This window comes from Gymnodraco acuticeps, unplaced genomic scaffold (genome assembly GCF_902827175.1).
Source record: "Gymnodraco acuticeps unplaced genomic scaffold, fGymAcu1.1, whole genome shotgun sequence".
NCBI lineage: Eukaryota > Metazoa > Chordata > Actinopteri > Perciformes > Bathydraconidae > Gymnodraco > Gymnodraco acuticeps.
Genome location: NW_022989854.1, coordinates 312081 through 327554, shown reverse-complemented (window position 1 = coordinate 327554; position 15474 = coordinate 312081). Strand labels below are relative to the sequence as shown.

The following is a 15474-nucleotide window of genomic DNA, read 5'->3' as shown; positions in this document are numbered from 1 at the left end:
CTTTATTAGTATATAAGGGCTCTGTTAGCAATTCTTTGTTAATAATTCTATCGCTCGAAGTGGAGTCGAAAGAGATGAGTTTTCAGTCTGCGCCGGAAGATGTGTAAGCTTTCTGCTGTCCTGATTTCAATGAGGAGCTCATTCCGATTCCACTACAAGGCTATCGTTCGACTCCTTCTGGATCCAAAGCCTTGATTACAAGTCTCATCGTTTCTTGTGAAACAACAAATCCCCTTTGAACAGCTCGTAGATGTAACCAACGATAGCCTTGTAGTCGGCCAGAACCAGCCATTTCCTCCTGCAGAAAGGAGACAATCTCCTCCAAGTCCGTTTGGTTCTTTCTTCGATATAATAGACATAGTGTCTTGCACAACCTTTTCAAAGTTCTAATACTTATGATAATCTGATGCTGATGTGCCAAAAGAAACCTAAACTAAAGTACTGCTTCACAAGATGCTCCACATTCCTCATGTTATTGCAGGACGCTGCTGTTGTCTCCTTCTCAAGTCACTTATGAATCTACGACTTTAATCTCGTAATTATGACTTTATTCTCGTAACATTACGACTTTATTCTCGTAATATTACGACTTTATTCTCGTAACTATGACTTTATTCTCGTAATATTACGACTTTATTCTCGTAACTATGACTTTATTCTCGTAATATTACGACTTTATTCTCGAAATCTCTCTGTTTTTTTTCTCTAAGTGTGGCCCTAATACTCCGTCGTAATATATAGATATATTCATAAAAGATAATAAATTATAATTGTAAAAAAAGGAAAAAAGTAATGTTAAGATTTTTTCATAATAAAAAAAATACTTGCTCATCTTACTGTATATGCTGAATTGGCCTAACAAGAAACCACTGGCCTAACAGCAAATATCTATATCCTGTGTTGGCCTAACTTGCTCATCTGTGTGCAACTTCGGGCTGAATGCCATGCATTAAAGCTGCTTTATGAATTATTATCACTCTTTCACTCTGAGACTCATAAGGCAGTACTAGATTTAGTAATATTACCACGAATCTAGCCATTTATTTAGCATATTTTATTGGAAAACATCTCTGAAACTCTGAAAAGGTCGTATTGCTAGCTTACCATAAAAGGCCAAATCGACCGATTGGTTGAGCATATTTTCCAAAAAATAATTACACCCTTTAACCCTCTGAGACCCACGGGGCCGTATACGATCCCAAAGATCACATTGTGTTCAAAGCGTCATAACTTCTCAGCTGTTTCAGCCAGAGACATGCTGTGTTATTCCTCTTAAACTACAGAAACGGCAATAAACAACTCCATTAAGTTTTTCATTCATTTCATTTCAAACCTTTATTTAGACGGATAAATCCCATTGAGATCATTGATCTCTTTTTCAAGGGAGACCTGCTCAAGTAGTTCCACATGAAACATAAAAACATAAATAGAACAACAAAAGGACATCATACAGCATCATTTACATAATTATCCACATAAACAGGTACCTATAGCTTCCTATTGAGTAGCATCCAACCGAGCTTTAAAAACATTTAGTGGCACCAGATTGTTCAGTTTCATTGAGAGGTGTTTACTTATTTTGGTGAAGCGAATGAGAGTAGAGTTTTAAAAGATGCAGATAGTCTCACCTTGATTCTGGCGCATTGCTTATCGTTTTCTCTTTTATAGATCTATTCTCATCCACCATCTTTGTTTGTGACGTAAAGAGTGAAAGAGTCACGTTTCTGAATCGGACACTCTGAGTGGATGCAGTCACAGCCAATCGGATTCAGAGGGTTGCCTGTCTGTTCTGATGTTATGTTTACTGAAACGAGAGCCGGTATAATTCCACGCGCGAAAACAAAATAAAAGTTGGAATACGTTCTTTTAGTGTTTTGAAAGTAAACTGAGGTATGACAAGGACGTTTACTACGGCTGAGGCTTTGGAGCAGATTTTTCAAGGGGACAATGTTGATGAAAATGCAGACGAATCTGCTCAGCATGCCATGTGTGTTTGTGGACATGATATATCACAAAATTGGCAGGACAAACAATGACAATTCCTCACAAAAAAACGCCCATGGACACTGCCCAAAAGAATGGGCATAACTAATGAACAGAATAAGTTAGAATCTTCTAATCAGTTATGATACAATGATAATAAATGTGTGCAATTTTCTGTGTTGAATGTTTCTTTCAATATTATGGTTAGCAGTTCTTTTTAATGAAATAAGTAAAACATTCAAGCTCCGTTTTTTATTTATTTTTTATTTATGGGCAAATATCCCCTATTATAGTGTATATAAGTCTCGAATGAGTGACACATATCATTAGCTGAGGTTGTGCTGATTTCTGGGATGTGTAAAACTTGATTTTACTGCAAAAAAATTACAATTTATTAGGAAAAACACAAAAATATACAAAAACCGAAATGTGGGTCTCAGAGGGTTAAAACTTTTTTTGTGCATCTAGTTATCTAATTATGTTCATTCAGTGCTCTGACACTAAAATATGTCAAAAATGACATTGTTACCTTACAAAAGTTGACCAAAAAGAGTGATTTCTGCAGCAGTGATTTTTAGCATGCCAACTTCCTCAGTTGAAGCTAGCAGAAGGGCTTTCTATTTGCACCACAGTGACAGCTAGAGGTTGTTTTGTGCATAACATGTCAACCAAATGGTAGAGCTGGCTGAATCAGATGGAGTAAAACTTTTTTTTATTATTTGTATTAACTTCAACCAAAGTCAATTTAAATAGCGGGCAAACATTGGTTAATTGCCATGGATGTGGGCAGAAAAACGTCTATTGACTAAAGTTTAAACGCTTTTTAATAATTTACTATTTAGAAAGGTTTTTGTGAGAAATAATTTCAAAAATAAACTTTTTTTTCCTTTTTGTATTTCAATTTGAAATGTTTGCACCAAACATTATTAATTTATACATTTTTATCAATTGTTTAAAATTATGAATCCATTTATTTTTATTGTAGTTCCTTGAGGCTGGGGAAGATATCCAGCATGTAGTTCAACATGCAAATGTTCTAAACAGGGTTCATACACTTTTTCACCAATGCTTCTCCATGACTTCTCCATGACCTTTACCTAATTTTCCATGACCAAAAACATTACTCTTTCTCAGCGGTACCACTGAAAATGGTTTATTTTAACATGGAACAGGAAAATAAGGTCTGCATATGAAACATGTTGTGCCTATCTAAAACAAATCCAATAGTAGGTTTACTAGCTTCATGCTAAAGCAACTAAAATCTCTCACCAGCAAAATACCTCGTCAGTTAAATGCCATTTTACGTTTCATTACTATACGATATTTATTATCATTATAGTATTACTATTTTGGCGATTAGATCAAATATAAATTATATTTGATGCAATTTTAGTCACATTTCCAAAACTTTGGGAAAAATATTGTTTTCCTGGAATTAGCATTTTGAATTTCCATGACTTTTCCAGGTTTTTAATGACCGTAAGAACCCTGTCTAATACAAGTAAGTATAAGTATAATGGAAAAGTAAGTATAATACGTTTCATAGGAGGATGTGGAATTATTTTCTCTCACCTTGTAATTACACAATCAAACAATCTATAATTTAGCTCTGGCCTTTACTCACAAAAAAACATTTAGTTGAATTGGACACATTTTTATAAGCTCTATTGACTGACATGCAATGACTGGGACTGATGGAAGAATCTGAGAGGAATGAACCAGAAGCAGAGAAATAATCATATTTTAAAAGACAGCAGCTTCATAAGAGGCCAACAAGAGTGACAGAGTGTGTCAGTGTGCTGAAGGATAGACCAGCTCTCTAGACCAGACTCTAAAGACTTTCCATGGTGTAAAATGCTGCTGCCGGAGTACTGACTGGAAGTATTGCTGATATCAAGTCTACCATCCTCTTAAAATACTTTGTCCAACAATATAAGTCTCATGAAGAAAGGTGTTTTAACGCTTATTCAAAATAGTAGAGAAACATGCATTCTTGTTCTCAGGAGTGGACATTGACAGAGGATTACTCAAAAAGTACACAGTAAAAGTACTTCATAGTATTTGTGGGAGTAGTTTCACCAGTACTGAGTCCAACAGGATCAATCTCACGTAGAACTAATGGCAAAACAAACATTTTTTCTCTCATCAAACTTAACAGAAGTGGCTTGATTTTATTCTCAGGAGGGGACTTTGACAGAGGATTTCAACAACAACACTACTGAGTCCAGCAGTATCAATATCATTAGGAACTAATGGTAAAATTGTCTTTTTATCACTCATCAAAGATGGCAGAAAAACATGCAGTGTACTCAGGATGGGACTTTGACAGAGGATTACTAAAAAAGTACACAGTAAAAGTAATTCATTGTATTGTTGGTAGCAGTCAAAATAATACCGAGTCCAACAGTGTCAGTTTTATTAAGAACTTGCGGGAACAAATATTTGTAAAACAAAAATGAAGAGCAGCTGATTTGAAAAGACAAAGTGGAGAGACGGCTGAGTGACCGCAGTGCAGAATCGCTGTATAGTTTAAATCTCCTAACAATGTTGTCCATTTTAGACATAGATTTATTATATTTACAGCCCTTAATAACATTCATTTTCTGGCCGTTTTCGTTGTGATCGCTAAATTCCACTTGTTTCCCCTTGTTTATAATATTATCACCGTTCCAAGCAAACGAGTGCTTTTGTTTTGAAATCACTTCCGCGAGTTTCGCGGCCCCCCTCGCTACAATTATCATTAGACCATTTAGTAAGGTAACAAACAAAAAGCAAAAACGCCTCGCAGACACTCTTCCGATTACTTGTTTAATAAAGAAAAACAAATGGTCCGTAGATACACGGGCCCTTTCTCATTTCATCAAATCCCCCTCCTCGACTCCTCGGTCCTCCGGTAGTGACCCGGAAATGAATTTCAGCGCGCCATGTTGAAGGACATGTAGGTTGCGGTCGGATAGTTTAAAAATCAGCTCCTAAGTTCTAACCCTATCGTCTATTCCTTGACCTCTGAGTGAAACGTCACGGGGTTAAGGGATAGTGGATAGGAGAATTCAAAAGGACTTAGGAGAAGAGACTGCGGTGCTTTAGAGAATCGACTGCACTTTCACTATCCGACGTGTTTATGATGCGCCAGCGGACGTCATGAATGTGCGTCTGCTGCTGTGGGGAAACTATAGAAACTACAGTTTTCTATACAGCGGACTACAACATGGATGTTTAATAAGAACGAGGGACTACTGTAAACTCATCTAGAGACTCTGCACCGTGCTCTGATGCTGTTGCTTTATGCTTTATGAACGTGGACAACAGAGAAACATATTCTTCAGGACCAAAGTTGGAATTGAAATAAAAAAGGAAAGTGAAACTTATGCTCGTCACCCTCTCGCTCCGGTCCACATTAATACAAATGATCCCAATACGTATGATTGTATGAAAAGATCTTAAAATCAATACAGATGTATTTATTATAAACGTTAGTCCTTAACATCTATCACTGTGTATATCACCATTCAAACATCTTTTAAAAGTTGAACAAACCCCACACAGCTCAGTAAAGACTGAAATGTTGACTTTATTTGATCATTTCAGTAAAAACTAACGTTCATATTTCTCTTTTTGATTATAATACTGATGAACGTTCAAAACAAAGCACTTTGGCAACTTACCACATACGTTTTAAAATGCTTAATAAGCACCGTAACTTTCATGATATAATTTCTCGGTCATAATCGGTTGTTTCCGTGAACGGCCGACTGTTGAGTGACGGCAAATGCTGCGGCTGCAATGCATTGTTGGGCAGCATTTTCTCCTCTCCTTTCGGTGAGGGAGGTCCAGTGGTTCCTAAGCTAAAGGAGGTTATAAAGGAAGTTTGAAACCTCCTTTCCTATCATTTGGAGAATTGGAACGGCACTTAACATGGCTGCCACTGAGGGACTTCCGGGTCATTTCACTCCGTTAGGAAGGTTCCTAAGCTAAATGGACTATTCGACTTCAGCCCTAGGCCCATTCCCAAACCGCCCCCTACACCCTACCCCTACACACTCCCCCTCCGTTTACGGAGGGTCCGCCACATTAAGGGCTGTTCCAAAGCAACGAGTGTGGAGCGGTGTGGAGGGGGAGTGGGCTATCAAGCCCTCAAACAGCGAGTCTGCAGCGATGCTGACTTGAGACCGGTCTCTACCTGACCGGAGTCACGCTGTGTGTGTCCGTCAGGAAACACGCTGCTAAAAAGTAGTTCCAGCAAACATCCACTGATAAACTGCGATGTTAACAACCTCATGATGACCTCATATTGTTTTAACTTATGATCAAACCTGTGTTTATTCTAGAAAAAGGTAAATGTGTGCATTTTATTATAAAGTTGTGTATATTTACAGACTTTGCAAAAACTAAGAAGCTTATAAACATCAGGTTTAAAACTAAAAGAGCTTTGAAACACAATGAAAGATTTTTGGAGTTTTATTTGAGTTATTCATTTAAACTTTTTGTCTAAGACATGCTGATTTGAAACCGTTGTTACACACAGTTACGGCATTTCCTGTTTCTGCCGGAGAGAGGGGAGGCCGTCCCAAAGCTTGCTGCTGTATTTACTCCCTCCATCTGACAGGAGGGAGCCTCGTTGAGCTGCGAGTGTGGCTACAGACGGAGTTCACTCCGTCATGGAGGGGTAGGGTCGAGGAAGTGGTTTGGGATTGGGCCCTCATTTCTCTAAATGCACATCGAGGATCGAGCGTCGACTATTTTCATTTCCTCGCTCCTCGGTCTCGGTCTCACCGGAAGTTGATTTGTCTGCGCCATCTTGAGTAGCGTCCCATGGCTCTTATTTCTGCCGGAGGAGCGAGGAGCGATAATGGAGGAGCGATAATGGAGGAACCACCAGACCATCCTTCGATGAAATCCTCAGACACTCGCCCCGCCCCCTTACTTTGTATCGCTCACTGATTGGACGATGCAGCGCATGCACTGATCTGATGCTTCTTGACATGAGAGCAGTTTCCCAGCGGAGTGAAGAAAATACATGAACCTCACGGGAGTCACTCCTCAGTTTATACCGTGTTTTGTTTCAATTCATGTATCATTTAGTTACAAATATGTGATATATCTGAACAACAAAGTGGTCACAAATCATTTTATTCATTTATTGGAAACATTTTCATGATCGCTTTTTTCGTTTTACATTTTCATTTATTGTCATTTCCATTCAGTCAGTCATTAAGTGCTATTAAAATGTTAATGTGCTACATATCCAAACAAATAAACAAAGTGTGCAATCCAATGAATGTTAATCTAACTGGGTTTTGATAGATAACATATCTCTTTTTCTTCTCTCAATTATTTTATTTCTATTGTGCACTCTAATCAATATTAATCCAACTATTGTTCGTTTATACATTTTAAGAATGGCGTTTATCTTTTTTGAGAATGAGTTCTTATTTGATTTTATTTATTGGGGTCTACAACAGATGATACAAATGTTTGTGTCAGTAAATATGTGGCGGGGGTGTGTGTGGAAATAACGGGGACAGAGCTGCTAGGCTTGTTTGAGACGCGTTGCGGCTCGCCTCGAAAGTAGACGAGAATAGCCGATCGCAGCCGGGGGAGGTCTCAAAAAGCTCGCCTGAAGTCGGACATCTCGGAGTCGGCTTCGTCTTCTTCTTCTTCTTCTCTCGGTTTTTTGGCGGATTGCAAACAACTTTAAGGTGCATACCGCCACCTCCGGAGTCGGCTTGACTCGGTTTGCATTTATAAAGAATGCACACATGTGTTTAATCGTTAATGTCAGATATGTACTAAGTAAATACATTTGTTCCTGCTCAAGATTATCAGAATCATCAGATCCTCCTTCGCACTCTCCAAAAACTTGGAGTTTCAGGCTCTGCACTTTCCCTCCTCACCTCATACCTGAAAGACCGTACCTACAGGGTGACTTGGAGAGGGTCTGAGTCCGACCCTTGTCAATTAACTACGGGGGTCCCTCAGGGCTCTGTTCTTGGTCCCCTCCTCTTCTCCCTGTACACAAACTCGCTCGGATCAGTCATTAGCCCGCATGGTTTTTCTTACCACTGCTACGCTGACGACACCCAATTAATTCTGTCCTTTCCCCGCTCAGAGACCCAGGTCGTCGCACGTATCTCTGCTTGTCTAGCTGACATCTCTCAGTGGATGTCTGCTCACCACCTCAAGCTCAACCTTGACAAGACTGAGCTGCTCTTCCTCCCGGGAAAAGATTGTCCAACTCTTGACCTGACAATCAACATCGGCACCTCAGTTGTTTCCCCGACTCAGACTGCAAGGAATCTGGGTGTGACCCTAGATAACAACCTGTCCTTCACTGCAAACATCGCTGCTACAACCCGTTGCTGCAGATACACGCTTTACAACATCAGGAAGATACGTCCCCAGCTGACTCAGAAAGCGACTCAGGTTCTGGTCCAGGCTCTCGTCATCTCACGCCTAGACTACTGCAACTCCCTCCTGGCTGGTCTACCTGCATGTGCCATCCGACCTCTGCAGCTCATCCAAAATGCAGCGGCTCGTCTGGTTTTCAACCTTCCTAAATTCTCCCACACCACTCCGCTCCTCCGCTCCCTTCACTGGCTTCCGGTAACTGCTAGAATCCACTTCAAGACACTGGTACTTGCTTACCATGCTGCGAATGGATCTGGCCCTTCCTACATCCAGGACATGGTTAAACCGTACACCCCAGCGCGTGCACTACGCTCTGCATCAGCCAAACGACTCGTTGCGCCCTCGCTGCGAGGGGGACCCAAGTTCCCATCGGCGAAAACACGTGGGTTTGCTGTCCTGGCTCCAAGATGGTGGAATGAGCTCCCCATTGACATCAGGACGGCAGATAGCTTGCACATCTTCCGGCGCAAACTGAAAACTCATCTCTTTCGACTCCACTTCGAGCGTTAGAACTATTAACAAAGCACTTTTATACTAATAAAGGACTGGCTTACCTAAAGCCAGTTGAGTAGCACTTGAAATGTGTGGCTCTATGAAACCTGATGTACTTATATGATTCTGTTTTCTTCAAGGTTGTGTCTTCCTGGTCGAATGCACTTATTGTAAGTCGCTTTGGATAAAAGCGTCAGCTAAATGCAATGTAATGTAATGTAATGATTAGATTCAACTTTATTGTTATTGCACATATACACAGTTTAGCTTCTAACCAGGTGCAACAAGCAGTAAAGTGAAAAGTAATGTACACAATATACAGAATAAAATATAGAATTAATTGAATGATGAATAAACAGTGAGGGGTATGAATACACTAGATATACACAGCAGCCTGTGAGCAGTATGAACAGTGTGTATGAATATGCTAAGATATATAAAGTATGAAAACGGTAAGCAGTGCAAGTATAGTATAGAATATATGGATATTAATTTAATGATGATAAATATTGTGGAACAATGATGAAAAATGGGAATGGATGTGGTGACGTAAAACTGACACAAAAGAACAACAAACTTTTGCCGAGCCAATGGAGAGTTTCATCACCAGCACGTGGTAAAACCCACCAATGAGCGCTCAGCTTGAGATACCAGCAAGTCGTTTCCCATCAAGCATTTCGCTTCCGCAGCCCGTGGAGAGGAACTGCGCCGCATCGCCGCGCCTCGCTCTCAAGGCTGCGGGCGTCTTTGTCCCGCGAGATTTCAACATCTCATGTAGGCGAGCCTCCAGAGCAAGTCGGACAAAATGACTAACCATCATGCAACGCACGAGTAAGACGTTGATCGCAACTGCGCAGGTCTGCGCAGGTCTCGCTTGTCTCTGTCACTACCGTTCTTATTATACATCCATTGTCACTACCCGATCCGTCCCCCTGCCCGATCGGTACTGCGCATGTGCGAGATGGTCCGCCATATTGGACAACTCCGGACGGCAACCCAAGATGGACACTTGACACAGTGGCTTTTAGCAAAGCTCAACAATAAAACGAGAGAGAGATGAGTTATTGTTATTACAACGTGACTTCACTATTATTTTTACAACTCTTTTTATTGGGTTCTTTTATTTGGGGTTAAGTACATTGTCAGAATAAGTGAGAAATGAATTTAACTTCTGTTAGACAGCCATATGCCATACATTTGTGCATACATTCACAATCAATATTTATTCAGTATGCAGTAAAGTGAAAAGTAATGTACACAATCTACAGAATAAAATATAGAATGAATTGAATGATGAATAAACAGTGAGGGGTATGAATACACTAGATACACAGCAGCCTGAGAGCAGTATGAACAGTGTGTATGAATATGCTAAGATATATAAAGTATGAAAACGGTAAGCAGTGCAAGTATAGTATAAAATATATGGATATTAATTTAATGATGATAAATATTGTGGAACAATGATGAGAAATGTTAATGGAAGTGGCGACGTAAAACTGACACAAATCAACAATAAACTTTTGCCGAGCCAATTGGAGAGTTTCATCACCAGCACGTGGTAAAAACCACCAATGAGCGCTCAGCTCGAGATACCAGCAAGTCGTTTCCCATCAAGCATTTCGCTTCCGCAGCCCGTGGAGAGGAACTGCGCCGCCTCGCCGCGCCTCGCTCTCAAGGCTGCGGGCGTCGTTGTCCCGCGAGATTTCAACGTCTCATGTAGGCGGGCCTCCAAATGTGTGAGTGAAAAACTTATAAATGTGTGAGTGACAATGTATGAATGTGTGCATTGAAATATGCTAATATGAGAGCAGAATGTATGAATGTGTGAGTATAAATATATACGTGTGTGAGAGTGAAAATGTACGTATGTAAAAGGAAAATGTACGTATGTAAAAGGAGAATGTACGTGTGTGTGAGAGGACCAGTATGAATTACGGCCTGTACGGCCCCTCGTACTATCGCCACACACACAGACAGAGCCGAGCTTGAATGACACAAGCACACGTTTATTTCCATGCAACTCTCTGGTTGGTCTGGTGTCTTGCCTCTGTTGCATTCACTGAACACGGGAAATTACAGTCCTGCCGTCCTCTCTTGTGTCATGATGAGGTTCACGTAAAGCACGGTTAATGTATTATATTATCGAGGGGCCAGGCGACGCCACTGAACATGCATAAAGGCCATTTCTCTGCACAATTATTACATTTTATACTTTAAGTATATTTAACTAATAATGATACTGTTTTACTTTTACTTGTAATGAAGTATTTTGACATGTTTTGGTACTTTTACTCAAGGGAAGCATCTGAATTCTTCTTCCACCTCTGCGCAGACTGCTTATCTTAATGAACTAGCTGGTAGCAGTAGCATAACGGTAGTGGATGTAAAGTGGAGTGGATCTACTGTGTAGCCACATACTTCTCTTCTCACCTTTTCTTTTGTGTCTGCTCCCTTGTGCTCAGATCACCTTTAAGAACGAGGTGGGGCAGTACGACCTGGAGGTGACCACCTTCCAGCTGGCCGTGCTGTTCGCCTGGAACCAGAGGCCCCGAGAGAGGATCAGCTTCGACAACCTGAAACTGGCCACAGAGCTGCCCGATGCAGAACTACGGCGCACACTCTGGGTGAGACTAGGGATCATTGAAATGCTCCATTTCAAACCAATTATATTAGAAGAAGACATTATAAGATATTTACTACTATTTAGCATGCTTAATGTAGTCTTTGCCACTCGTCGGTCCTGCACCACAGAGCCACCACGCCATCTGCTGCAACTGAGATCAAACTCAAGTTTAACAGGACAGCCTTGCAGTCTACTTACCATTTACAAGGCTTACTGTTAATTGAATATTGTTCTGTGTTTTCTGACAGCCATATATAAGTGTGTGAATGCTTACCATATGTAAAAGCATGTTCAGGGGTCGCAGAGACTAGAAAGCACAGTATACAGTCTATTTACTAAGTCATATTAGTCATTGTGTATCTGATCAAACTTTTGGCACTGATGGTGTTTAAAGCTGAGCTCCTTTCTGCTCTGTGTGCAGTCTCTGGTGGCGTTTCCTAAGCTGAAGAGACAGGTGCTGACCTATGACCCCTCTGTCAGCACCCCCAAAGACTTCACAGACAGCACCATCTTCTACGTCAACCAGGAGTTCTCGATCATGTATGATATGGTATCTTTAGAAATAAGGACAATATTTTTCTTTTCAAATGGGATGCAACTAACAGTCAATTATTTTCTTTATCGATTGATTAGTTATAGATGTTGGTATAAATAAATGTAAAAAGAATGCAGATCAGTCGTATGACCTCCTCTAATGTTTTCTTTTGTCCACAACTTACAGACATTCACATTTCTGTCAAAGAGGAGAAATAGTTTGCGTTTAATTCAACATTTGACGACTGATGAAGTTATCTTTGCAGTTTTCAAAAACAACACGTTTCTTGAACCCTGAGTAAAGTCTTTCATTGGTAAAACCTGAGAACCTGCACGTCCCCATTGATCCATGTTTCCATTCAGTCCAGAGACAGACAAAGGGTTTCATTGTTTCCAAAGGCTGCTCTTTGAATTATGTAAATAATTGTGAAATGATAATTATCACAAAATATGTAAGTTCTTATTCCCATAGATAAAACAGCAATGTGCTCTACACTTAAACTCTTTAACCAGCACGTCAGCAGACGATGCAATGTCTGATATCTGTGTCTGTCTTATTTTCTCAGCAAAAACTCCAAAGTCCAGAAGCGTGGAAAGATCAATCTGATTGGCCGGCTGCAGCTGACCACTGAGCGAATGAGAGAAGAGGAGAACGAGGGAATCGTTCAGCTCAGAATACTCAGGACTCAGGTACGAAAATACATGTTATAATACACATGGAAACATTCAAGCTATCCTCAAAAAGGTTAACAGGGAGTTTATTTCAAATACCAAGCTGGACATGATTTTGTGTTCAGTTACAGTCCGGAAGCATTGTAAAGGCTTTGTTTATTTTGTTTCTCATCCAGGAGGCCATCATCCAAATCATGAAGATGAGGAAGAGAATCAGTAACGCCCAGCTGCAGACGGAGCTGGTGGAGATCCTGAAGAACATGTTCCTGCCTCAGAAGAAGATGATCAAGGAGCAGATTGAGTGGCTCATCGAACACAAGTACATAAAGAGGGACGAGACGGACATCAACACCTTCCTCTACATGGCCTAGGAGCCAGGAACCATGCGCTCTGTTCTTATTTACCCCTGGCCTGTGAGCGGCGCTTTGAAACGCTATTAGAGGAGAAGGAAAAGAGGATGTGTGTTGAAGGACGAGGAAGAGCATTTTCAACAAAGGTGGGGAGATTTCTGTGTTTGTGAGACGCCAGTGTGTTATGGAGGTGAGAGTCTGTCCTGCTGCCCTCTAGTGTTAGTGAGAGGGCCGCAGTCAGCCAGCAGCTGCCATCAAACAGACAGACAGACAGAAATACTTCCTGCCTTACTTTGTCGGCCATGGACTGCAGAGGAGGACGAGCTGATCAATCTTTGCTTTCACCTAATGCCACAGCTGCACCTCTCAGTGGCAGCCCTTCTGCACCCCTCCTATTCTACATTTGTCTTGTTTTTTGGAATAACAATGCAAAAAAACTGGGAGTGAACGCTGAGAGCATTGAGGAGGAGAGGACACGGAGACAGAGATTAGTTAAAACTACCAAGGAGTATTTTGCCAAACTGTGTGTGTGTGTGTGTGTGTGTGTGTGTGTGTGTGTGTGTGTGTGTGTGTGTGTGTGTGTGTGTGTGTGTGTGTGTGTGTGTGCACTTTCAACAGCATGCTGCTCTGTGATTTGTTAATTGAAGGATCTGTCACAGCTTGTGGTTGTGTCTGAGATGGTGGGGAAATGAAAAGCAGACACTAATGAAATGCTGGTTTTTCTTTAGGGCTGTATAGAATAATAAATTACAAAGAAAAACACAAGTATAAGAGAAAACATTGGAAATGAGCTGAGGTTAAGGAGGTCAAATGTACAAAAACACGACGAGAACAATATTCATAGGTCCCGCATGCTTAGAGGGGAAACGTCGCCCCTGCAGGCGAGCAAATGCAACCTTGATTAAAATCACAAATGTCACTAGTTTTGACGAATAAACAATGTAAACATTTGGGATAATGTAAGTATACGCAATATTTAACATTGTTCATTTTTAGGCATTTCAAAAGGGAACATGTTACATAATACATGTCTTTGTTTTGTTCACAGGGTTGTGCACTTTCAAAAACTCTTTTTTGGGCTAAAGCCAACACTGTCACCCCAAAATGGACAAAGTGTGTATCTTCACACTTGACAGAAATGTCCCTGCGTTGTCGCTGCTCAGACATGAATATATGGATTTAAAGGGTGACTCCTCCATCAGGTGAATACAGGGTCTGTTCAGGGGGAGAATCAGCTGCTGAGTCAAAGCAACAATATCACTTGGGATGAAATACTTTGCATTACATAAACACTGCATTTTAAAATGATTTAAAGCACACATTGTTCTCCAAAGTAATGCTACAATGTCATGTGACATGATTAGTGAGTGATGTGCTCTGACTGTATTTCTGAACACGAGAGCAGTGAAGAAGAAGAAAGACAACAGTGAATGTGTGGGATTCAATTTGTTTTATATTTATTCTATATTTATAAAGAATGTTACTTTCTTGTATTTGAAAAGTTTTCTTTTCCATGTTTTGTTTTTGGAAAGGTGTACGGGCTGATACAGTATGAACTCCTGTGTGCAAACTTCACTTCAAAAAAGACACAAATATTTCAGCCTAATTTAAATAATTTCCCACCATGAATGATTTGACTCAGGTTATTCAAATGCTGAAATAGCTTCTCACTTCCTGTAACTAGAACCAGGAAGTTGGTCATAAGTTCTGTTTGAAAGTGTTATCATCATGGAGCACAGTGAGATGAGTCCCAGGAAATAAGGACTTTTTGGAATTGCAATCATTCATTGATGTGATCGACCCCATAAGCGCTTCAAAGGGTTAGTTGTGATGTTTGGAAGAGGCCGGGTTGTGGGAGGTAATTATCCGTCAGTGTATTACTCACACGTTTATGACCCAACGTATTTAAAACAGCCACAGGAAAGTCTCAACCTTCAAATACCAGTTTGCCACTTGCTGCAGTTACAGCTCACCAAACACAATAACACCAACGAGCCAATCAGTTTATCAGCAACTGCAAAAAAAACTGTTTTTGTCAAAGAAGTCTGGAATCTTTAAAGAGAGCAGAGGTATCTCAACAACTATTGGAAAGTATTACATTTATGGTTCTGGTATTTATCTTCAGATGAATTATAACAACGTTGATCCCGTGATCTTTCATGAGAGCGTGCTGCTGTAAACACTGAACCTGCTGCAGCTCAGCAGCCTAGTCTAGCCTGATGCAGACTGACACTCTGGATCTTCTCTGCGCACACAACCAAGCTCTGACTCCATTTCAGCCTGACTCAATCTGTGACGAGACAAAAGTATTCAACTCTGTGGCCTTCTTTAGGTAGACCTTTAGCCTATTTCTTCTGGTAGATTTGTTTATTGAAATGATTAGGGCATAGCCTATACCGAGTAGCAGTT

General features: G+C 40.6%; 1 protein-coding gene across 4 annotated transcripts in view; it reads left to right on the top strand.

Annotated features, from left to right (window-relative positions):
* LOC117561815 (cullin-5-like) overlaps positions 1–14690 on the top strand; it is a 36730-nt gene extending 22040 nt beyond the window's left edge. For 2 of the 4 annotated variants that reach the window (XM_034239423.1, XM_034239415.1), the window contains exons 16-19: positions 11349–11510; positions 11931–12049; positions 12610–12733; positions 12892–14690. In XM_034239423.1, coding sequence (XP_034095314.1) covers positions 11349–11510; positions 11931–12049; positions 12610–12733; positions 12892–13086 — 600 coding nt within the window. In that variant the 3' untranslated portion in view covers positions 13087–14690. Of the gene's footprint in view, positions 1–1668; positions 1728–11348; positions 11511–11930; positions 12050–12609; positions 12734–12891 lie in introns of those variants that run through there. The other 2 variants (XR_004571455.1, XM_034239433.1) reach the window with 2 other exon arrangements.
* The last annotated feature ends 784 nt before the right edge of the window (positions 14691–15474 follow it).